The sequence below is a fragment of the Mercurialis annua genome, linkage group LG7, assembly GCF_937616625.2.
Source record: "Mercurialis annua linkage group LG7, ddMerAnnu1.2, whole genome shotgun sequence".
Classification (NCBI taxonomy): Eukaryota; Viridiplantae; Streptophyta; class Magnoliopsida; order Malpighiales; family Euphorbiaceae; genus Mercurialis; species Mercurialis annua.
The window spans coordinates 48429466-48455342 of record NC_065576.1 but is presented as its reverse complement, the minus strand read 5'-3'; the positions used below and the strand labels follow the sequence as shown (position 1 = coordinate 48455342).

Here is a 25877-nt window from a genome sequence, read left to right as displayed (position 1 = left end):
TTGAGGGGGTAATCACATTCCCATTCCCTAGTACAATTTGACAAAACAAACATAAACAATGGGAATCATTCCCATACCCATTCCCATTCCCCCCTTTTTATGGCGAACCAAACGGCCCCTTAATTCTTTTTATTCCGATTAATTATTTATTTGTATTCACAATTATTTTTTAGATTTAAAATTTAAAGATCATATATTTACATTTTGTTATATGACTTTTATATTATAATTTAATCTATTTCAGTGAATTTTATCAGAATTCAAATAAAAAAAGTATACTAGCCTTATAACACAAAGAATATATTAAAAATATATAGATTTTAAATTCTAGTCTACATACAGATTAGATTGTTATTTTAAACTAAATCATATTAAAGTTATTTTAATTTAATAAAATAATTTAAAGAAATTGGTTTGAAAATCCAATTTTAATTTCAATTTTTGATGTACTTTCAACAAATAGTTGACCAAAATAATAAATAGTCAGACTTTAAAATGATATTATATTAATTAGTATCTATATAAACATGTAATTTTATTTAGAGCAAATTACTTTAAGGCCCCTCACGTTTGTCATAATTCACAGTTTGGTACATCTTGTTTGAAAATCAAACGATTTGGTACCACAGTTTTGAGTTTTTAAACTATAAGGCCCTTCTGTTAGTTCCGTCAATAATTCGATATTTACTTTCAAAAGATTTGGTACCTCAGTTTCAATTACGCAAACGATTTGATACCTCACATTTAATTATTTTAACGATTTGGTACCTCATTTTCAAACGTTTGCAAATGATTTGGTACCTCACGTTTCATTCCGTTAAAGATTTGGTACCTATATTTAACAGAAGAGCCTTATACTTTATAAAATCAAAACTGAGGTACCAAATCGTTTGATTTTCAAACAAGAGATACCAAACTGTGAATTATGACAAACATGAGGGACCTTAGAATAATTTGCTCTTTAATCATAAAGTAGTCTATATATATATATATATATATATATATATATATATATATATTAATATGTATTAATTTAAGTAATTTTAGCTCAAAATAAAAATCAAACTGAATTAAAAATTGATACTTTATATAAATATTTGATGCTATTTTATTTTTCATTCTACTTTATTTCACATCAGGTACAAAATAATTTCTTTGAGACCTACTATAGGAGTATAGATATGATCAACCATTAAGATTGCATGATCAATCTTGGAAACCAGATAGCTGTAAATACCAATATTTTTTTCATCAACTTCACTTGCTAACATAAGGTAGTATTTGCAGAAACCCTAAAGCACATTCCACCCTGCCACTGTGATTACATGTTCTCTGTTTTAGCTCTTCTTTGTTCCTTCTCCATGGCCTTCTTGCGCAGACCGAGATAGTACCGGAAAAGAGACCGATCTATTAGACTTTCCGGCAATGCTTGCAATATCAACCACTGCACAGAATGTGACCAAAAGGGTGTGCATAATTTCTCATACCCAATCCATCTTAGGCTTGCTTTTGCATACATCTTAGGGGACGCGACAAACAAATTAGATTTCCTCATCCTTGTCATTTTCGTCGCCACAAATAGCGGAATCTGGAAAAAACGGAAAAGATATTGTATCAGCAAAAATCCTGTCAAAGGGAAACACTACTTCTAGTGTTTGCTATTAGGGGCATGCACCAATTTTTTTGTTTTCAAAACCGAACATAACCAAAATTTGTCAACTTGGTTAGGTTTTTGCACACTTCTATAGAGTAGAGCTTTACCTGACACTGAATGTCAATTCCCTGCTGCTTGTACTCTAAATTGATGCATTTTGAGAACATTGCTAGGTACCTGATACAAATATGGTAAAAGCATACATTCATTATTCCAATTCCAAACTCATCCATGTTGAAATGAAGACCACTTTGATCTCCATTGGCCTAATCGTTAAGTGTAAAGGTTCAAATCTTTTGCTATAAAATGCGTTTAAAAGGGAAAATGCTACCGGAAAGAGTAGAAGGACAGATGGAAATAACCGGTGACTGGTGGCTAGAGGGCGGCTATCTACTGTATCCCCTTGGTTTTGCCCGTATGAGTATGTGTATGTTCATACACTTATCAATTAAATCAATAAATGAAGCATTTTCTTCCTGATCTGGCTTGGTAAATATATTAAGCAACCCAGAGGAACAAAAAAAAAAGGCTGATTTCTAACACAGTGAAACCCCCTATTTCTCATGTATGTATACTATACTACCTTCTCCGGCTCAAAATTGATCACCGGTTAAACCAAGGTGGTTGCAACCACATAGCACACAGGCTAGGACCACTGGCTAAAGAATGAAATGAACTCGTTGAAGTGAAGATAGGATTGGAGCTGGAAGCGAAAAAGACTACTTAAAAACAGCTACCTAACTTGATCAACACAATTTTAGGGTGTGCATTCGGTTCAAACTGAACCTAAACAAATTTACAAGAATGTAACGAAAATTAAACCAAACCAAACCAATAGGTTCGGTTGATTATTTTTAGTTCGATTCAAATTCAATTTCGTTTGGCATGCACTAAAACTTAACTAAATGTCCAAAACCAAATTAAACCGGAAAACCAAAATACTTTTATAATGTCAAACACAACAAAACCAAATTTAGTACTTCAATTTAGTTCAATTTTTGCACACTCCTATTTTTAATAATGGTTGAACAATAATTCATTTCTCTCAATATGAATCTAAATCGGATTAATTGCAAATTAATACACGAACTTTACTCTATTAGAACACAAACTTTGAAATTTGGCAATTACCACGCCAATTTTCATTTTTTTGGCAAATTGGTACAGACCAATCATGCAACAACCACGGTATACTAATTTGCCAAAAAATGAAAGTTGATGTAATAATTATCAAATTTTAAAGTTCGTATTTTAATTACAAATTAGGATAAAGTTCGTGTATTAATTTGTAATTAACCCATCTAAACCAGTACTAATAAACAACATTTTAACTAAAAGGGTATAATCGTTAACAAAATTTTAAGGGTATAATTGTTAACAAAACTTTAACTAAAAGGGTATAATTGAACAGAAAACATACGCTTTAGTAGCAGCATAAATCGCATTCAACGGATAGCTAGGAATAATCACAGACGAACCCGACCCGATATTAACAATTGCACCCTTCTTCTTCCTCAACATCGCCGGAATCACCCCTCTGGTAACCCAAGTCGCCGCCTCCGAATTAACCCTAATCACACTCTCCATCAACTCCAAATCCACCTCATGAAAAAATCTCCCATACGGGTACGCTAATCCCGCATTATTAATCAAAATCCCAATGTCCAACCCTTCAATCCCAGTTTTAATCGCATTTTCAATCTCTTCTCCGCTCGTTTTCGCAAGATCAAGAACGATTGTTTTGATTAGGGTTTGATTATATTTTTCTTGAATTTCGGTTGTGGTGGACTCAAGTTTTGTCGGGTTTCGACCCACTAAAATTAAATTGAGACCCGTTGATGCCAGTTCGAATGCGAGGGCTTTGCCGATCCCGTCGGTGGAACCGGTGACGATTGCCCAGGATCCGTATTGTTTTTTGAGATTCTTGGGCGGTCTCAAGAACATGACCCAGACCCATTTCAAGAATGTGAAGATTTGTTTGGTTACGGAGATGAAACCTAGGGAAGTTGCAGCTACTAAGAAGAAATATTGAAGCTCCATTGGAGTGAGAAATGTGTGAGTTTAATTAGCAAGTCAATGAGCAAATCAATTTCTTTTAATACTATTTGGAATTTTGGATTAACCAATTTTAAGGTCCCTTAATTTTATGGATTTTATTTATCCGGTCCTTAAATTATTTTAATATTTTTTATTCTTATCTTGTCTTTCAACTTAGCGAAACGAATTTTCAAGTCCCTGAATGATAAAAACGATGTTGTTTCGTTATTTTCGAAAATGCAAACTGATGCAAATTTTTCGCTAAATTTAAAGACCAGATAAAAATAAAAAATAATTTAAAGACCAGATAAACAAAACAAGTATAATTTAAAAACCTGAAAATGAGTTTTTTCTTAATATTTCAGCGTCTCATGATAAATTTAAGCTAATGATTGTAACAATTTAAAAATTAATAATTATTTTTATTTTATTTTATTAATTGTCCGTATTGATACTCATTTTTAGTGTCTTCAATAAATATACATGTATTTCATTTTATTTGTATAATATTAAAAACCTTTTAAAGTTAGTAACTTTTAATTCATTGAATCACATGATAAATAAATAATTTTATTATTTGACTATAAATAATATCATCTTAATTTTAAAATTAGACTAAATTTATGAAAATAAAAGACTTTGTTAAATTATAAAAATAAAAGTCCAAATTATTAATATATGGGAGGGACTGCCCAATTATTATTTACTGCATCACTTAACAATAGGGTGTAATCGAGTCAGCGTTAAGTTAAAATATCACTGAGCTCGATTCGACTTGAATGTAAAATCTAAAGCTCGAAATTCGATTCAAATTCTATCGAACTTTATTTTAGAAGTTTAATTTCAAATAATTAGAATGTTTATAACCAGAGTTCGAATTCATGAAAATAATTGAAATTTAAGTTCGACTCAATTTAATTACCTGCATAAATTTAAATAAAATTTTAAAATATTAATAAAGATATTATTAAAAATCTATAAAATAACAAAAGGTAAAAAATGTAAGAATATAAAACAATAATTTTTTAATTAAATCTTGATTAGATATATGAACTTATCAAACTAGCGCATGATGCGGTCAGGTATAATATACTCAACTTCTTCTTTAGTAAGTAGGTTCACTTACAACATCTGGTGCTGCCCTCGCGGGTACGTTCCTCTCTGGGTCGGTCTGCTCTAATAGAAGTGAACGGACTCACATGGAAAATCGGATGAGTTTTCGCCGAGCTAATCGCTTTAGTCTATAGTCTATCTTTCCTATCCGCTTCTCGCTATTTTAATTTAAACTCGACTCAATAAGTGACTCGAGTTTATAAAAACAAATTTAAAGAAAAAAATAAGTGCACTTTCTTTTAAAGTTGCATGCAATTAAGGCAGAAAAAGATGCGCAGCATCTTGCAATAATGTGGGAAACGTGAATGTACATGTAAGTTTGTTGACAGCCTAATCCCCGAAGAAAAGGTGATTTGTATTAACACCAATCAGTTAAACTATATCATAACGAATATAAAACATATAAATACAATAATTTAATGTTTATTTAAATAGCTCAAATATATTTAGTTCAGCTTCAGCTTGATATTCGTAGGTTTAACTTAGGCTTTCAAATATATGTACATAACATAATACATGATGCAAAGCACAAACAAAGCATCTAGCTAGCTAGGGCAAGCCAAATGATTTTTTTTTTTCTAATTCTAATTTCTAAATGGTGGAATTTCTTCGGGCGAGGCCGATGGAGAGACGCCACGAATCAAGAAGAGACTCGGGAAGAAGACGGGCGAAGAACCATTGAAGAGAATGAGGCCAGTAAGGAGTGCACCTTGGTTCATAGCCTATGTGATGAATTGCAGCTTTTGCATAATCTTGAGGTGATGCTATAAACAAGGACGATCTTTCTATCGATGCTACTCTTGATGTCATGTTCGTAACAACGTATAGCGGCACCTGATCCATTCTTGTAACCCATCAGTATATATAATTCTCGATAATTTTTTATCTAGGTCGGATTTATAAAAGACGTATATGATCGACCAATTAAATTTTATATCCTTTTTAATTGATTGGATCGTGCAATTTTTATGAATCCAGAACCCGGTTTGAATAAGATCTCCTTATAATTCTCACCACTCAGTATTTCATTTTTCTATCTAGATCTGATTTATATTCAATCAGATGTTAAAAAAAGGAAATTAAAGCTTATGAAAATTTATGTAAAAAAATTAATGTTTAGTTGGTTAAGTCCATGCACCAATATATCTATGTAAATTTAAGGCCAAACCCATATAGAGGTCCCTGTACTTTACACTTTTTTTCTGTAGGTCCTTATACTTCATTTTTGTATTATCTGGTCCCTCTATTTACCTATTTTTAATTTTCAGGTCCTTTGTAAGTTTTTTCCAGTCCCTCTACGTACAATTTTTGTTTCCTCCAGTCCCTCTACTTACAATTTTTGTTTTCTCCAGCCACACAAAAAGACCAGAAAAAACTCATGAAGGACTTGAAAATCAAAAATAGATAAGTAGAGGGACCAAATAATAAAAAAATGAAGTATAAGGACCTACGGAAAAAAAAGTGTAAAGTACAGGGACCTCTATATGAGTTAAGCCTAAATTTAATTACTAAAATCTTTCATTATAATGAGTTGCTTTCTTTTCTTTATCATTAGCTTTTTAAAATGTATATAAATAAATCTAGTTCGATCACTTTCTGAATCAAGATAGTGAATATTTTGAAAGAGTTGTAAATAAAGAATCAGTATGAACAATGGCATATTCCGAAAATTTTATCGAGAGAACGAACTATAATGAAAAATTTAATCAATAATTTCATACTAATCAGGGAGCTAGGAATTTATAACTAAAACTACTTTTTAAGAAATTTGCGTTTTCAATCAATTCCGACCAGAGCGGGCGCATGAGCCCGAGTACGAGTGACTCCACCACTGGGTACAGATAAGAAGATTAAACAATATATAAAATGGATGGAAATAGCAAAATATATATACCTGGCATTGTACATCAATCCCACAGCTTTTGTATTCCACATACAAACATCTTGATAGTTGATCGATATATCTGCATTATTACAAGTAAATTTGAAAGAAAAAGAGGTAAAAAGGTTATAATATGCATTTTATAACTGTAAAATTTAGATTTAAAATTTTACAAAATGGTTAATGAACTATAGTCTTTTTATAAAACGGTTGAATTTTAAAAGTTACAAAACGGATATCGAACTACTCTTTTTACAGTTACTAAATTGTAAAAACTTATAAAATAATAATCGAACTATGACTTTTTGTATAAAATGGTTACTAACTTGCTGATGTAGACACCGACTTATTGATGTGGACAAGAAAAAAATGTACGGTCAAGCAACAAGCCGATAACCTTTTTATAAAAGAAATAATAGTTCACTAACTGTTTTGCAAAAAATTATAGTCCGGTAACCATTTTATAATTGGATAATTGTTTTATAAAAAAATTGTAGTTCGATAATAATTTTATAACTTTTCTAATAGTTCGGTAATTATTTTATAAAAATTCGATAATTTATAACCGTAAAGATATTTAATCCGTAAATTTAAAATGTCTTTCTTCTCTCTTTTATAATCGTGATTATCCATGAATTATTATTTAACGCATTTTTAACAATATATATAAAGAGTAATTTTCTTTTATTGTATGCATTTTTGAAACACATATATAAGCTTAACCATTCAAAACTACTCAATTTTTTGATTTTTTTTTTATTTGTGGCCTAAATATCAAAAATATTAAATATTTTTTAATAATTAAGCCCGGATATGTGTATATGTATAGTACATTATACTATATTTTTTTAACTTAAAGTATTTTTTATTTAATTCATATGGAATAAATCTAGGCAATATTAAAGATAAAGGCGCGAAACTATCTGAACACTGGAAACAGGTAAATTAATTACGAATAAAGGGTCAACGCGCTCCCTGAACTTGTGACACGGGGTCATCTAACTCAATTTATATTTTTTTGAACAAATAACCCCAAAACTCTTCATTTTTGGGTCAAATAACCTCATAATTTATATTTTTATTTAAAAAAACAGATTTAGGATAATTTTATCACAACAATTAGGGAAGTATCTAATTACTTTTTTGCATTACTCACCTTCGATTTGTATTTTACGCGTTTTAAAAATATAATTATGGATTATTTGACCCGAAAATGAAGAGTTTTTGGGTTATTTGTTTAAAAAAGTACAAATTGGATTATATGGTCACATGACACAAGTTTAGAAAGTGCGTTGAGCCTTTGTTCAACTAATTACTGAAAAGTATAAGTGTGCAATAATAAAGAATTTAATTTTTTGAAGTGCATGTAATGTTATTGGGGTTAGTTTCATCAGCTACAGGCATTTAATATGAGTCCATCATCGCCTTGAAATTTGTTATTCCCTTTTCCCAAAACATACTGATTTTTAGTCCAACATTTAGAAATCCATGTTTCTTATTTCATACATCAATTATTAATATGCTAAAGTCCAAGGCTGAACTCAAATTTCATCAAAATGTGTAGACTATAGTACTAGTCGAATTTTATTTTTGAGTTGCATGTAATGTTTTTTTTCTTTCTAAAATAAGGATTATATATAATCGGAAAGGAAGAGCATTTAATTATGAGTTGTGACATATTAAATTAAAAAAAGAACAACTAGAATAAAAAAAAATATAATGACTAGTGATTAAGAGCAATTAAATACGATCCCATTGAAAAATAAAATAAAATAATTATAATGTAAAAAAAGCATATAGTTTAATAACTTCGATTATTTTACCTTATTTGAACACTAATGATTAAGAGCAATTAGAAGTAATTAAATGAATACTTACGCTTTGGTAGCAGCATAAATAGTGTAGAGAGGATGAGAAGGTACAACAATGGAAGCTCCTGATCCAATATTCACAATGGCGCCTTTTTTCCGTTCGATCATTCCTCCCACAACCGTTCTCGTAACCCTACTCGTCCCTTCCAAATTCACCCTAACAATACTCATCCAAATCTCCTCATCCACCTCATCGAAAAACCTCGCTTCCGGGTACGTAATCCCGACATTATTAATCAAAACACCAACATCAACGCCTTTCGTAGCCTCCTCAATCATTTCTTGAACTTTACGCAACTGATCTTCGCTTGAAAAATCAAGACTCAGAATCTTGATCTTTGTGGTTTGGAAATTTTCTTGAATCTCTTTTGAGACTGTCTTGAGTTTCTTGATGTTTCTGCTTACTAGTATTAGGTTAAGGCCTTGTTTGGCTAGTTCGTATGCAAATGCTTTGCCTATACCGTCTGTTGCGCCTGTAATTAGCGCCCATGATCCGTAGCTTTGTTTGAGGTTTTTTGGTTTTCTGAGAAATGATTTGTAGAACCATTTGAGAAGATTTAGAGAGAAGCTGAGGAGTTTGAGAAATCCAAGAAAGCAGACAAGAACAAACCCTAATGGTTGGGTTTTAAGGTGGCCGATGAATGTTGAGAGCATTTTTTTAGTGTTTTCAGTCCAAAATCAAAGCTCTCTTTTATGGATATATATATATCGTTATTTCTCAAAATATATAAACAATTAAGTCTTTTTTTAATTATATTCATACATTGGCATATGTATGTGTTTGTTTGTAAATTACATATAAGGTCTGGCGTATTATGAATTAAAGAAAAGATAAATTAATGTATCCATAAAATGAAATCAATACATGAATCTTAAATAAAAATATTAAATTAATCAATTTGGTTTAATAATTTTATAGTTCACGTTTAATAATTTTAAAATATTTTTACGAAGAATTAATCATTTTTAAATACCATAGTTTTTTTTATAATAATACAAAAGAGTTGATTTCATAAAAAAAAAAAGAATTGATAAAATTATTTGAATATAGTTGACATAAATTATATTTTTTTGGATCAAATTAACTAGTATAAAATCTATAGCGATATATTTGTTAATTTTATTGTAATTTACGTATCGATCTAGATTTAATCATCCATAATAAAACAGTAAGCTCCAAGAATACACATAACATGAATTAACATTACAGGAGGGAGTAGAAATTGCATGATTTCACATACTATCTACTTTTTTTTTTTTAAATCACCAAATCTCATTAAATCGAATACGAAACAGTTATATTTGTAAGAAATTCGAAATAATTTGAAAACTAAATCCGATGACCTGACATGGAACAAATAACATGCTGCGTGATTCGCAGATCTTACTTACGAAAATAAAAATAACTAACAAATTTATCAATGAGTTATAACTCAAACGATATATGCGCCAAATAACAAACTACTAGATTGTGGGTTCGATTCCTCCTATAAACGCTCTCTTTTTCCGATTATGAAAAAATAAAACTAATAAATTTATGATATTCTCATGCACTAGAAAGTTTCATGATCATTATCACATGGTCCCATAAATATGCCTACCACAATATCGTGGTCACCGTTAGGTATTCATGAGTCCACCTTCTTTCTATATTTCCCTTTCCACCATACTTACCAAAAAGTTCAAGAGAACCACTTATTGAGTAATTGATTCTGGACTCACTGTATTTTTAACATTTTAAATTTGATTATCAAATTTTAAAGCATAACAAATTGATTAGCGTATTATTTTTTTAGTGATTCAAGCATGTTTTTAATGAAGTCCGGCCAAATTGTGTTTGATGGCCGCCGGTTTGTTCTTCCTCTCACTTTCTCATCAACCATACTAACTGAAAACACTTCACAATTCACACCTCTTTTACCATGTCACTTTTCAATTCTTCCAACTTTCAAATTTACAAGTGAAATTTGAGTGTCACAATGGAATAAATTGGCCGAATTTCATTAGAAAATACCGGAGTCATTAAAAATATAGTAAGGACCCAATTTATTATGTTCTGAAATTCGATAATCAAAGTATAATTATTTCCAGAATCAACCTCTACTTATTAGTTAGTAGTTTGATGATCGAAAATAACTAAAAACAATCGTTTAATATTTTAAAAAAATTAAAATAATATGAAAAATAAATAAAACTCAGATATTAAAATAATATATATATATATATATATATATTTTTAGGATATTAGTAGTATAAATTAAAAGAAGCATACGCATCCACTTAAGTATATCTAGATTTTGAATCTTGCGAATATATACATTAGAAAAATTGTACTCTCTTGGATCTATCTTTACGAATACTGCTATATATATTCTTATTACCGCATCTCGTTTTATGTCAGTCGACAAAAATACATTGTTACGATTAATTGTCAGTGCTTATGATATATTGGGTTAATGAAATTTTTTGCATTTCAAAATAAGTAATTATAAAGTAAAATTTTAAAGTTTTTAATAAGAATCAAAATAAAAATAACTTTTTAAATATATTTACTGAATTCTGGTCCCTATGCGTCATAATTAGGAGTGAGCCAAGGACAAAGTGGCTGGCAAATGTATGGGTATCAATACTATCTTTTAATCATTTTTCTACCATAAAATAAAATAAAGGGAGCAAATTCATTTTACCTAAGTAGCACGGAATACTTTAATGAGAACCCGAAATAGATATGAAATTGGAACTAGAAAATGCCAATTTTAAAAAAAATGAAAGAAACATAACGTTTTAGATAATGTTTTTGTAAATTTCAATTCTTCATACAAATCCTCAACAAACTCCTCTCAAACTTTAATTCATAGAAGCTTGATTTTGAAGGCGGCGGAGCGGTGGTTTCCGGCCTTAAGCCGATTCATCATTCCATCGTTCTAATGTCTATATTTTTCTATTATAGTTTGCTTTAATAAGTTGCTCCATTTTTGGGATCAATTTGTTCTTTTCATGTGTTTTATGATGTCTTTTCATGATTTCACTTTGTGTTGTTTGAGTCAATCTTTAATTCGTTCAAGACCGTTCAGTATATATTCGAACTTCAGCTTCAAGTTTTTAAAATAAATCGAGATTGTGGTCTAATCATTAAAGTGTATTTGAAATGAAACAAGTTAAAGATGGAAATACTGGAATGTAAATGGTATTCATAAATTATTAACACTTGAATTCTTTTAATATTTCACCGTCAAATTTTTATTCTCAGATTCTCTATTCTTGTTTTGATTTGATTCAAATGGATCAATTTCTAGATTTATTTTATATATTTTATAATAATTGCTTTATAATATAGTTAGATTTTTATTTCAAAATATTTTATCCTTTAAATAAAAAAGAATTCTTTATATAAGACATTTTTCTAACCTTCTTCATGTTACCATCTAACACTTAAATGTGAGTGTGACTCATTTGAAATAAGACAGAAACGAAATAGTAATTTTTTTATGCAGTGATCGCGCCTTCACCTTCGATGGTGGAGACGTCATGTACGACGATAACGCCGTCAATAAGTGACAGTTCCGTCATCCTCGGTAACAGTGCCGTTATCCTTGGTAACAATGCCATAGTATTTTTTCGGAAGCAGTCGACAAAAGCGGTAGTTACGCCAGTGGTTCGGGTGCATGGAAGACATCAATTCAAATGCAAAAAATACAAAAAAAAAAAAAATTAATTAATAAAAACTAAATTAGGAAGAAGAGGGTGGAAAAATGCTAACAAAAATTATAAATATAAAATTGATAAATATTTTAAATATTAAAATTATTTTTAAACTTTTTTCTTATAAGGTTATGAGTGGCACATCAGCCATTAACATTAATTTGTAACATTGATATACGGAAGGATTTAATTGTTCAGTTTTGAAATAAACAAAATTTAATTATGCTAAAAAAAGTAAAGATTTATGTGTACTTTTGGAAAAACTAAGGAGTTTTTTTATACCTTTTGCCTAAAGTAAATATTGGCTAGCCTCACTAAAATATATGTTATGATAAAGTAGGTAGTAATGCAACAATTCACATTTTTCTTCTCTACAGGCTTGAACACAACAAAGAGTTGCACTGATTAATGACTAACAAATGGTTGAATCATATGAATGCTATAGATGCATTTATTTCCTATCTTAACTTTGCCACCTTTCGATCTTCTTTTCCGAGCGCATCTCATCGTTCCGTCAGTACATCACAGGTCCATTATGCATCATTTCGTATATTTGATCTGTCATGGTCAGTCTCTGAACTAAATTTGCAGTAAACCAGCACAACAGCATTCATAATTCTCGATTTGTCGCGTCGGTGCCGTCGTTATTATTCAAACGGATGCTCTTTACATGAGGTTCTTGGTAAAATGGATCATCGGATCCGTGAACTGAGCTCAATCTCGGAGAGAAGTTCCAGCCGGCCATCTGTTCCAGGTCATGACCGTTGGTTCTTATTCTGGCTTCGTCTTTGAATTTGATGAAATACGTGGATGACCAGTAATCTTTTGCCAGATTCTTCAGAGGAAAAAACGTCAAGTTCAGTAGAATTTTTCAGATAGACTTTGTCCACCACGTCATCCGTGGACACAACAAATGATAATGTAACATATCAGCATGTACAATCCAAACAAAAGGAAATCTGAAAACATTGGACTCACCGTCTTCATCAGCTGCAGCAACTCATTAATTGCCTTATTAAATAGATCAGCATCTGCTAAATCAGTGGTAGATAATATTTCTTGCCGGGTTCGATAAGATATATTCACCTCCATTTCTGCACCTATTTAATAGAGAATAAAAAATCATGAGAACTATCAAATTCAATTCCATACGAATTCCTCTTCTTTCAACCGGAGGTTATTAACTCGATTTAAACAATTAATATCACAAACCTGCAACTATATATTTCTCAATGATATGTCGTGCCATGTAGATCCTTCTTACAGTGTCATCCTGATGAATTTTTCCGCGTTCGTGCACTTCGTTATAGAAATGAATGCTCTCCCCAGCCAAACAGCTGCAATTGAGATAAAAACATAAACACTATAATATTTCAGTCTTCAATGATTAAGTCTTCTTTCTTATATCATTTGAATCCCCATCCATATATCTTTGACCTCCAAATTGTTCCACGGAAAAAAAAAGTAAAATATTAAAGAAATATCCGAGGCCTTATAGTTATATGCATTTAAAAGAAATACCATGACTATCAAGTTTAAAAAATTCCAATGTTTCTTAAGTAAGCCAAGTATAATTCTATCAACTATACTAGAAAGGAGAAACACCTGTCTGCAAAGGCCATAAAAGATTGCCGAAATCTTTTGTTTGTAAGCAGCTTGTCCAATGGTTCGTTAGGATCTATCACTACGGCAGGGTCTCTTTGCACCAGAAGCCCACTCTCGGGTATACCCAGAGCCTGACCCATTGTTGCAAACTCTAGAGGATCCCTTTTCCTCAAACTAATTTGTGAAAGCAAAGGTTGCGAACTCGATATAGAGAAGAAAGCGAGCACAAGGATACTTGCCTGTGGAGTATACCTGAGAAGTGTTAGCAATATGCATAAGCTGAAGACAAACTATCTACATATGACGGAAAAAGAAGGAGCCAAAGAGAAAAACATACTGAAACTAAAAGCAAAAATCTGGAGACAACTTGAAGCCATGCAATCTCGTCGTGAACTTCATTCATAACATACGCAACAACCCATACTCCTGGAAGTAGATAAGAGCACGAGTTAAAAGGTAAAAGCCACGGAGGGCATATTATTACTTTTATTCATCAACTGTACTACTAGTGATAAAAACTATTATAATTCCGTGTAATAACTGAGATGGAGTTATACCGATACATGATGCTGAGACAACTATTCCCTTCCAGAGGTCTTTGAGTTCGTCAAACCTAAACTCTATGTGCCGAATAGATGCTGTAATTCCGATTAAACCAGAAACATAAGATGTATGAAGGCACAAAACAGGAACGATCCACCGAGTCCCCATGTGGCATCGAGTATTCAGAGGTTGCTTGACATGGATCACTACAAAGGGGTCAGATGATCTTTGTTAGAAATTAGCAGTTACAAAAGAAAGAGAGAGTGCATATGCGTGAAAATAAGACAGCAAAAAAATTTGTTTTGACGCATTGCATTAAGTTGCAAGTAATTTATTTTTGCAAAAATCTTACATGCAGCCACAGCAATCCATGGCGAGAGAATTAGCGGAAGAAAAATATAAGTTTTAACTGGTGGTAACCGCCTCCTGTTTGTCAATATCAAATAGTTAGTGCCAATATTTATAGGCAGATCAATATATAATTAGATCAAAAGATAGTAACAAAATTAGTACTCAATGGCAAGTTTCAACAAATTCTATACTTAAATTTGCACTGTAAAGCTTACACCTTAGACTCACTTGACAAATATGTAATACAGTTGGAAAGCCTGTGTTATGCGACAGCTCAGCAGCAAACCGAATCCAATTGGACCTTCAAACCAGACTGCCAAAGAAGCCGTATATTTGATAAAAGAAATAGAAATTTAACATAAAATGTATCTTCACATGTCTATGTATTATTGAAAGCAGTAAATAACCTGCCCAAACATAGCAAGATTGCCACCAATACCGCTTTTCGAATTTCACTAAATTGGAAGACATCTACACGAAAGATCAGAGAAAACATGGTTTAATATAATGCAAGGAGTGCACACGTTGAATTTTTGGTGTATGAAACTAGTAATTCATAACCAAGCAGGCTACTTACCACAATTGATAATAAAAGGTTGATGCTACCGACAATTTGAAGCAGAGGAATCCAGAATCCACTGCCATTGATACGCGGAACCTTGTGCGCCAGAAAGGGGTAAATTGACCAGGATAGAAGCCTGATAAGAGGGCATCACTCAGTAGACGCGAACAGAGGTTATGTTTTGTAGAGTTAAACCTTTTATTATACAAAATAAATCCAAACAACAACAAATTAAGATAATAGATAGTAGGAAAAAATGCATGATATCTGAGAAGGGAATTGATGATATTCATCATCATCAGAGGCAAAACTACCCTAAGGCTAGTTTACGCTTCGGCCTGAGCTGACAAAGAGGTATGGTTTGTAGTGAATTCGGAGCTACAGGGAGGTCAGAGGTAAATTAAAAGTTAAGCCCAAGCTAAAAAGAAATCCTGATCCGCTACTAATCATCATGATGATCCTCAACAATGTCATGTTCATGGAAACTTAAGTTGAAATTGACTGTCCTACATTAACTTCCACATATACAATTAAAACTAGCAGCAAGTTACCAGTGAGCTATAGCTTAAACCGTATAAGCGTTGGCAGTAAACTGCAAGGTGGTGGGTTCAATTTCTCCCACGAGCGCTCCCCCATCCCACACCGATTATCAAAAGAAAATGACATTTACAAAATCTAAACCGTCTAGTTCATTATCACATAACACCAATCCCCACAAACAAACAAACAAATAAAAAAAATCAACCATCTTTAGCAAAACAAACTAAATGAAAAAAGATTCATCATTAGAACAAAATTACAGGTACCCATCAACAAGAAACCCAGCAGCTATAAAAATAACAAATTCATATACACAAAAAAGAAAAACAAACCCACAAAATAATGGAAATAATGGCTATAGAAATAGCAATGTAATCACTGGGGCAGCCTCCTTGCACTGCACAGCTTGAGCCTGCCATTTCTCTTGCATTTACTGTTTATCTGATAAATTGTTTGAATTTGAACTCCCAAGCAGAAGCAGCTTTTATTGACATGAATTACCAGTTTTTGTTGATACCCATTTGATCTGATAAGAAGTTTGACCAATTGGGATTGTTTTTGAAGCATAAAGGAAAAGTCTTTGAGAGTTTAAGAACTAGTTCGATTAGGGTGTTCATGTTTTTTGTTTTGTCTGAAGAAAACTAATGAGTGCAAAAGTGAGATTATTTGGTGTCTTAATTTGACCCGAATAAACAGTAAATTGACTAAATTTGAGCATAATTAAACCTCCTTTTAAACCTCCAGCATTTTAAAATCGAACAAATAAACCATTTGTTGGAAAATATACGTACCCATATCTTTCTGTCGCGACGTGCATTTCGTGTCATTGCTCGTCGTCCTACTTCTATTTATCTCGATATAATCAAATGGATTCAAGTACCTGAAGAGCATATTTACCGAAACAAATACAATTACCTCTAGGGGTGGACAAAAACAGGTCAAATTGATTAACCGAACCGAACCGAAAAATCAAATCAGAAATTATGGTTAACAGGTCCAATAATTTAGATTTAGATTTAGATTTAGATTTTGATTTTTTATGGTTAATGGTTTAGGTTTTGGTTTTGGAATTTTAAAACCGCGGTTAACCGGTTTATAAATAATATAAATATAAATATATATATATATATATAAACACATTAATACATTTTTAATGATTAAAATAAAATATATTTTATAATTTATACATATAAAAATTATAAACACAAAAAAATCTATATCTTCTTTTTGTTTATTAGAAAAATTAAATTAAATAAAAATTAAAGTATTATTATTAGACTATATTTAAAATTTTACCTATAAATTTTATCTTTTTATATCTAATTTTTCTAATGATTATATGGTTAAAAACCGGTAAATCAAACCCTTTTAAATGGTTAACCGATTTAATGGTTAACCGTTTAAAATTTTAGGTTAAGGTTTTTAATTTTAAAAATCGTACTATTATAGACCGGTTTACAAATTATCTCCATAGACCGGTTAACCGGTTCATGCCCACCCCTAATTATCTCGAAAAATTATTCCTTTCATTCTTCCTCGATATTGTTTACTGAATCGGGTTCTTTTGAGAAACGGGACATGCAACTTCATTAAAGCATATGATATATAACTCTAAGAAGCACGGAAACTTCAATGAAGTTGCGTGTCCCGTTTCAGAAACGTTTCGGAAACCGGAAACTCATAAGGAAACATTTCGGGCCGTTTCTGTAAATAAAAAAATATGATTATAAAATAAATCTAAAAAAATTTCAATTTTTTTTAAAAAAATCAATTATCCATAATTTTTATTGTTTACTTTATCTACAACAAAACTTTTGTTCTTATTTTTGTTGGGTTGAATTATGTTTGATTTATTTTATTAATTGACATAAATATATAATTAAAATTTATTATATGTAATATTATATAATTTTTAATATTATAAATAAATCCCTATATTTTTATTATTTACACGTTTTTCCCACGTTTCGTGTCCTTTATTTTTAAAAATTTGTCGTTTTCCCGTGTCCGTTTCGTGTCATTTCCGTTTCCCGTTTCCGTTTACGTGCTACCTAGTTTTCGGGTTATAGTTGATGTTTGTTTATCAATTCCATCTCTACTACAGAACTGGACATGAGAATTATTTTATATATGACAGTTAAAAGAGTCGGATATATTAAATAGAAAATTGAAAACAACCTAATATTTTTAATAATTTTCAAACCAATCCTCAAATGTCTAAAAAATTTAAATCAAAAATCCAATTAACTTTTTTTTCATCTTAGTTACACAATTTTTTTTTAAAAAAAGAATTGGCAAACCCACAGCTGCGTATGAGCTGCTCAAATGCTGAGCTTTGTCTCAGAGAAGATTTTTGTATGGGCTTCGTCTTAGGTGGAGTCAGTGGTTGCAAAGATGGGTAGAAGTAGGGGTAGCTAGAAATCGAAATTAAGGTAGGCAAAATTTAACTTTTTATTTATAATAAACAAAATGTAATTTTTTATAAAATTAAGGAGGTCAATATGTACTAATTTTCTATATAACATGACATGTTTTAAAAAAAATTACTTAAAAATTTTGTATATTTAAAAAAATAAGAGGGGCAAATGCCCCTCTTAAGCAAGTGGCTCCGCCACTGGGTAGAAGTGGTGGAGAAGATGAATAAACTTCAATAATTAGGTGATGTGATACTAAACAGGCGAGGAAAAAAATTCCTCTCGTTCGTAAATAGGTTTTTCTTCTTTTTTGAAATATTTTAATTATTGGTGTTTAAAGAAAAAAGAGGGAGAAAAAATGTTTAAAAATTCATAAATATAAAATTTGTAAATATTTTAAATTTTAAAATCCTCTTCGAACCTTTTTGCTATAAAGTCACGAGCGTCGCATCATCAATTGACTGTAGTTTATAGCATCTATGGGTAAAAAAAATTAATTATTCTATTTGAAACATGAAAGTTTAATTGTAGCTAAAATTAATGTAAGAGCTGATCTGTATTATTAAAAAATTAAATTTCTTTTTGCTTTTTTGCTTTATAATTATTAATGGCTTAATCTTACTTACACGGGTTCTTTAATTTTCTGATTATTGTTTAATTATTTTTGATGAAAAAGAAAAGGCATATTTCCGGCGGGATCCAACTACATCTACCGTTATCATTCAAAGCACCTGCAAATCGCTTCTCTCCCATTGAAGAATTGGCCAACTTTCCGGCAGGATCCAACTACAATCTGCTCCGGCGAGTTTTGCACCTTTTACTTAAAATTATTATGTATACACACACATCGTTTTACCATTTTAAATGTGTTCAATTTTTATTGTCAAGAATTAAAATCTATCTTTATTGATTTATTAAGTTTCAGAGAGCTAAAAAATAGCGGTGTAAATTAATTTAGCTAAATACATATAAAAAAATAATTATAGATAATTCAAAAAAATGAATTATTGACGGTAAAATGCTTTTTTCGCCATTTTAAAGTGTTTAATTTTTTTGTCAAAAATTGAAGACTGCATTCTCTATTGATTTATTAAGTATCAGAGAAATGAAAAAATAACAGTTTAAATTGATTAAGGTAGCTAACTAATACATATGAACATTCTCTAAGAATTGAATATATTTGTCTCAATTTGTAAAATTAGCGAACTAGAATATTCAAAATTGTTAAAATTGTGCATATAAATAAGCATTTTACCATTATTAATACTATATAATAATTTAATCTTTTATTACTTGTGTTTTTTTATGAATTATTACTTGTGATGTTATAATATATAATTAGTGAAATCTATTTTTTTATAAAAAAATAAATTGAGAAATTTATTAAAATAATTTCGTTAGATTATAAATTCATTAGATGCTAAATTAGATTAATTAAAATTTTCCGATTGATCAGTAGATATATGAAAACCCACTAATTATCACAGCTATGTTTTTTGTATTACCTCTGCCCCATTTAGAAAGTTCCTTTATTGTTTTTCATACATATTTACCCTTATTAATTGTACTTTAAAATTGTATACGTCATTAATTATCTTACAAGTGTGTTTAATTATTAAAATAAAATAAATAGTACTCCTCCCGGAAAGTTTAAGTTAAAAAAACAGACAATGGAACTTTTTAAGTGAAAAAAAAATAACAAAAAAACTTTCTAAATATGACGGAGGAATCTTTATTTTGAGAGTGAAACTTCTTAAACTCTTGTATGCGGTTTGCTTATCTACCGCCTGAACGTATTAGGAATATAATAATTAATGAACTGTATAATCATAATTAAATTCACAAATTATATACGTATTTATATATTCTTTTCCATCAAAAAATCATTAATTAACTGGTCACTATTAAAGTTTATGATCACTTCAAATCCACCTCTGTAACTAAGTAATATAAAATCTACCAACAAAGGGTCAATTAACCCCTTCAACTTGGCATGAAATATCAAATAAGTCATTTCTACCGTTTTTGGATCAAACAGACCCGCAATTTTACAAAATCGTACAAATCGCTCCCTCCCTAAGAGAGTGTAATGCACTATATGGTTTTGAAGGGAAAATAGTCCAAAATTGTACCCAATAATTTTTTTCATTTTCTAATTTAATACTTAATGTATTTTAAATTTCAATTTTACCCTTTATATTTTAGAACTTTAAAACCCAATTTTTTTTTAAACTAAAATTAAGGGGCTTTTTTCCTCCTTTTTGAACCCATTTCTCGCCGGAAACTGAGGAGCAGCAGCTCCTCTTTTTTCCGGCGAGGGGCTAAAATACGAGGAGCAAAGCTCCTCGTTTTTGGAGGAGCAAAGCTCCTCGTTTTTCCGGCGAGGAGGAGCTGGCGAGGAGCAGCAGCTCCTCCCGGAAAAACGAGGAGCAGAGCTCCTCCAAAAACATTACTATATGTGTAATCTTTATGAGTTGTAGGATGAGTGTTTAATTTAACATTTTAATTAGTATTAATTAAGATTAATTAGGATTAATTTTTTTTAATTAGATAATCCACTCTCTTTTTTTTTGTCAGAAGGGTGAATTTGAGCCGGTTTTGCTAAGTTGCGGGTTGAAGTGATCCGGTTTTACTAAGTTGCGGGTTAAATTATACTAAAATCGTCTAAAATGACTTATTTGATATTTCGTGTCAAATTGGGGGGGGTGAATTGATCCTTTGTTCTAAAATCTACTAATGAAAGTAAAATTTAGATCTACTGTCATTTTTGGACCAATCAAATCTAAAAAATTTTTATTATAAGATAGCAGAATCTATAATTATTGATAAGCATAACATATCTTTCCTTAATAAAACAATAGAATTTGGAAATTGTTACAGCTTTAGATTTACGCATGCATTTAATTACATGCACCTAAAACCCTAACCCTAAACTATATAATATTATAGTTTCTTCACTTAAACCTCACTTCAAAGCTGCAAAAACCCTAAACCCTAAACAAGGTATTTCTTAGTAAATCTCAATCTTCGTTCAGTTCATTGTTCTTCTTTATTTAGATTAGCAATATGGATAAAAGTGAAACCTGTTTACGAGTTTCTTCACTTTCATCCAAAATCCTGAAACCAAATAATATTATTAAACCTAAACGAAGAACAAATCTCAGTATCTCCCTTCAAGAAGTTCTCAAAGTTGAGTCCAAGTTCTTGCCGATTTCTAGCAACAATTATGGTGGCATGGCTCAAGAAGATTTGGAAGAATTATGTGTTCTTGGGCGTGGAAATTACGGGGTCGTTTACAAGGTACGACACCGTTCAACTTCAGAAATTTACGCATTAAAAGTCATTCAAGAAGATATCGCGATGAACTCTACTACATCCAACCCTACTCCATCACAAGAGATAGAAATCTTAACGGGTTCCGATTCTCCTTTTCTCACCAAATGCTACGGAGTTTTCGACCGTAAAGTTGGCGAAAAAGCGATTCTGATGGAGTATATGGAAGCCGGAACGGTCGAAACCCTACTCAGAAATCATGGTCCTTTCCCAGAATATATTCTCGGCCATATTGCTTACCAGGTTCTGAACGGCCTTAGTTATCTCCATGCACGTAACATAGCCCATTTGGATATCAAGCCTGCAAATCTTCTGGTTAATAAGGATCTGAAGGTTAAAATTAGTGATTTTGGGATTAGCAAAATTATCGACAAAAATGCAGATTGTGAGTACCTTGGGAGCCAAGGAACGTACGCTTATATGAGTCCTGAAGGTTAGATTCAGGGACCTTTGGGTTAGGGTTTCCGTTTGGGGGCGATGTATGGTCTTTAGGTGTTAGTTTGTTGGAGTTATGTGTAGGGCATTTTCCATTCTTTCAGGCTGATCAGAAACCTAATATGGTGGAGATTGTGATGAAGGTTTGTTATGGAGAGTTAGATGAATTCTTGCCGGAGAAAGCGTCGGACGAGTTTTCGAGTTTTCTCAGGTGTTGCTTGGAGAAAGATCCTAGTAAGAGATGGTCTTGTTCTCAGTTGCTGACTCATCCTTTCATTTGCATGGACAGAGATCCAATTCCTTGTACTTCGCTGGATTTATTAATTTCATAGATATATAAGGTTTTTTCATGTAATAGTTAACTGACTTTATATGTTATATAATGTACATTACATTAAAGTTATGAATTGATTATTCAGTTGAATTAATTATTGTTTACTTCTGCATAAAGTTTAATTAGTGTTTATAAATGTTAAATTAAGTCAACTTCTTAGTCTGTTTGTTGAATTGAAAGAATGCTTATTATATGCAAAGTTCTTGACATGAAAATGTGAATTCTGATTGGTCAAGTTTTTGTTTTTTTTTTTCATATCATTTTGATGTAAATGAATCAGCTTCATTGTTTGTTTGACATGTTTGTCATGTTTTATGTTTTCAGTTTGGAATTTGATGGCTCACTTGAAAATTCTGATGCTCTTAAAGAAAGTGGATCTCGGAAACGCTAATCTTTTATTTCCGGCATTTTTGAATCGACGAATAATGCATTTTGTTCAAATGAATTCCACAAACTGGTACCGTTTTATAAAAAAATTATAGTTTGATAACCATTTTCCAACTTTTATAATTTGGTGACTATTTTGTAAAAAAATCTATAACACGGTAACTATTTCGTAACTTCATTTTTTTAAATTCGGTAACTATTGTATAAAAAGGTTATAGTTCGGTAACCGGAAAAAATTCACACCAAACTAGTTTCTTCAACATTATACTTTAATAGAAGTCAAGGATATGATCTTCTCTAAATAATTTGCTTTGTTAAAAAAATAATTTTTTCTCTAAATATCTTCTCTTAATAATTTTTTATATGAATATGTTAAAAAAAATTAAGTTTTGAAGTATCGGAAGCGTTTTCAGAAATGGAAATAAAAGGTACATGGTCGCTTTATCAAATTTAGGATTTAACAAGTTTTCGTACAATATAAATATATCTACTCTAATGACTTCGAAGACTTCGATGTGCTGCGCCATAATATACCTCCAACCAGATTGTTCAATGCATGAGAAGCCATCGGCACAGTGATGCTTGATGATGCAATGGCGGCATAGCCATAAGCAAGTCCAACAAATGTTGCCCTGAGACAATGTCAAGCAAGAGAGACGACTTTAGTTCAATGTCGAAATATAGGATTTGGTCTCGATAAGTTTCCGTGCGACATAATGCATACTCAATGACACAATTACGAAAACGAAGTTGTGCATTTGTTACGGAAAGATGAAAACCAGATAGCAAACGAGTAGTTCCGTCCATTCCCCAAGTGCAGAATGCCGAATACAGCAGCAACTGCTAAGGCGCTCTTCCAATCCATTCCGAAAAGCGGTAGCAATGCGCCACGGAATAGAAGTTCCTGGATATTCATGCATTTAGTTCGATGTTCATCGTGAATTAGTACTTCTTTTTCTTTCTGAAAGGAACTTTTGATGATACACTTACCTCACTAATGCCAGGCAAAAAAGAAACTACAGCATAATCCAAAGGTTCAAGTGATGTGAGCACCTAATCCAAAAACGAAATCTTAGTCATTGTCAATGTCAATTCAAGACATCAAACCGACGAATTCAGTTTAGTTCGGTTTGACATTATAAAAAAATGGTCTTTCAGTGTGGTTGGTAATTTGTTTTACAAGAAAATCAACTATAGATCAGTTTTGGTACAAACCGAACTAAACTTGAAAAAACAAATGAACCGACTTGTTCGGTTCAGTTTGAAATTTAAATCCTCGTAAAATTCAGTTTGGTTCAGTTCGAAACGGAATGCACACCCCCTTCAGTAACAGAGGCAGAAAACTTAGGAGAGGTACCTGCTGATTGGCAGCTTCTGAAGATTCCGCAAAATCGGGCCATGTCTTCAGCAACAAGTAACGAGACGACGATATCAAAATAACCAATCCTATAATCAATTCAAGATGCCAATTCTCCAAACCAACTATAAACAAAATAACCAATCCTATGATTAATATTTAGCTTTGGAAATAAAAGATTTATGAATTTCATTCAATCAATTGTTAAAAAAATAAACTACTTAACAATCAATTGGCAGTAAAAAGGAAAAAAAACAAGTAAAAAATTATACATGAAATCTCTGCAGAGCAATCAAGAATTGGCAGTCCTTCCACTGATGCAACATGTGATACCTGGAAATTACAAGAAACCAACAAAGTATTCTCAAAAACTTCTTTACTTCTGCTCTAATTAGGATTGTGCATTCAGTTCAAACCGAGCCAAATTTTCCCTCTTTTCTAAAACAGACTGAAATTTCGACGAAGTGTAATATTTCAAACCGAATTGAACAAAACCGGTCATTCGGTTGGTTTTACAATTCACTTTGTTTTTTCGTTTTCGGTCGGTTTATGCACACCCCTATTCTAAGTAAACATGGAAACTTCATTCAATCAGGATTTTTCATTTGAGAAACTTGGCGTCTCGGATACTAAACTTCAATTTTAACATTAAAAACCTTAAAATAACACCGTTTTGCTATATATCCGTATCTAAGTATCCCGTTTTCCGTATCCGGGTCCGTACTAAAAAAAACAACAGTGAAGCTAAAACTGTCTTTAATTCTGTTGAGACTTGAACGTGACATGAACATGATTAATCACAATTAAAAAACCCATCACACAACTGCATTTATCTCAAAATCATAACCCTAAATCATGAATTCAGTCACTAAATCAAGATTTTACAACTCATAATAAAAATTTGCAGTGAACACAATAAACTTCAAGAAAAGATTGTATATTAATTAACACACTAAACAGTGACAAAAAGAAGAACATACCTGTCTAATCAAGAATCCCAAAGCAGCAAGTAACCCAGAAGTGACAGTACATGCCTGAAGAACAGCATTTCTTGAAGCTATAATCACTGATTTCTCACTAATTCTATCTTCTTCATTTCTTGAACTCTCATCACCACCACTTTTCTTTAAAGAAATTCCATGGTTTTGCAGTTTTTTAACTGATTTCTGCTGCTTTGCAAAGGCCCTTGTGCACAGTTTATACTCCTGTAAAGATTAAACCAGTAAAAAATGTATATGTTTTGGAAGGAAGAGATAAGAAATGGATATTTTAGTTACCTTAATTGAGTAATTAGCAGGCTTAATCTTGTTTAAATGAGTGATACCAATCAGTTTCTTGGAGCAGCAGTTAAGAGTAAGCAAAGACATAGCCAGATCCTAACAGATTAAGAGGTGGTTTCATTTTTTTTGCTCTCTAAAATCACTGGGCTGTTGCCACGTGGATAGTTAAGCCACCTTTGGTTGGAGAATACTTATATATATATATATCTATACTATATATAAAAGCACGGATGGGGGACAGGCAAATTTACTGAATAATCCTTTTCAGTTTACTACTAAATAAAGGTTTTATAGTCATTAACTAATTAATTATTTAATTAATCACTATTGTAATTAAAGTCCTAATTAGAATAGGTAGCTAAATTATCTCCAATTTAGTTTTTAGTATGTTACAAATAACTAAATTGTCTTCAAATTAGTAGGAATACCTATCTTTTAGTTTGATTGAACTATAAAATTAAAATATTGTATTTGGTC

At 31.3% G+C, this 25877-nt stretch overlaps 4 protein-coding genes and 1 pseudogene across 4 annotated transcripts; 1 reads left to right on the top strand and 4 right to left on the bottom strand.

The window, feature by feature from the left end:
- Positions 1 to 1066: 1066 nt before the first annotated feature.
- LOC126657617 (very-long-chain 3-oxoacyl-CoA reductase 1-like) lies at positions 1067 to 3794 on the bottom strand. The gene is made up of 3 exons (XM_050352326.1): positions 3075 to 3794; positions 1762 to 1831; positions 1067 to 1588 (listed from the first exon to the last, which is right to left on the bottom strand). The coding sequence occupies exons 1-3, from the start codon at positions 3692 to 3694 to the stop codon at positions 1322 to 1324; spliced, it is 957 nt and encodes a 318-aa protein (XP_050208283.1). The 5' UTR covers positions 3695 to 3794; the 3' UTR covers positions 1067 to 1321.
- A 1417-nt stretch (positions 3795 to 5211) lies between these two features.
- LOC126654814 (very-long-chain 3-oxoacyl-CoA reductase-like protein At1g24470) lies at positions 5212 to 9253 on the bottom strand. The gene is made up of 3 exons (XM_050348813.2): positions 8565 to 9253; positions 6699 to 6768; positions 5212 to 5638 (listed from the first exon to the last, which is right to left on the bottom strand). The coding sequence occupies exons 1-3, from the start codon at positions 9209 to 9211 to the stop codon at positions 5396 to 5398; spliced, it is 960 nt and encodes a 319-aa protein (XP_050204770.1). The 5' UTR covers positions 9212 to 9253; the 3' UTR covers positions 5212 to 5395.
- Positions 9254 to 12565: 3312 nt separating this feature from the next.
- Positions 12566 to 16513, bottom strand: LOC126656329 (regulator of G-protein signaling 1). Its single transcript, XM_050350874.2, has 11 exons — positions 16197 to 16513; positions 15336 to 15456; positions 15166 to 15229; positions 14987 to 15071; positions 14760 to 14833; positions 14422 to 14613; positions 14202 to 14290; positions 13865 to 14103; positions 13472 to 13596; positions 13238 to 13359; positions 12566 to 13094 (listed from the first exon to the last, which is right to left on the bottom strand). Exons 1-11 carry the CDS (start codon positions 16277 to 16279, stop codon positions 12870 to 12872), a joined length of 1419 nt encoding a protein of 472 aa, XP_050206831.1. The 5' UTR covers positions 16280 to 16513; the 3' UTR covers positions 12566 to 12869.
- Positions 16514 to 21293: 4780 nt separating this feature from the next.
- LOC126657286 (mitogen-activated protein kinase kinase 9-like) lies at positions 21294 to 22767 on the top strand (annotated as a pseudogene).
- A 378-nt stretch (positions 22768 to 23145) lies between these two features.
- Positions 23146 to 25547, bottom strand: LOC126655940 (uncharacterized). The gene is made up of 7 exons (XM_050350349.2): positions 25398 to 25547; positions 25101 to 25325; positions 24393 to 24453; positions 24121 to 24245; positions 23754 to 23816; positions 23543 to 23667; positions 23146 to 23395 (listed from the first exon to the last, which is right to left on the bottom strand). The coding sequence occupies exons 1-7, from the start codon at positions 25485 to 25487 to the stop codon at positions 23251 to 23253; spliced, it is 834 nt and encodes a 277-aa protein (XP_050206306.1). The 5' UTR covers positions 25488 to 25547; the 3' UTR covers positions 23146 to 23250.
- Between the last annotated feature and the right edge of the window lie 330 nt (positions 25548 to 25877).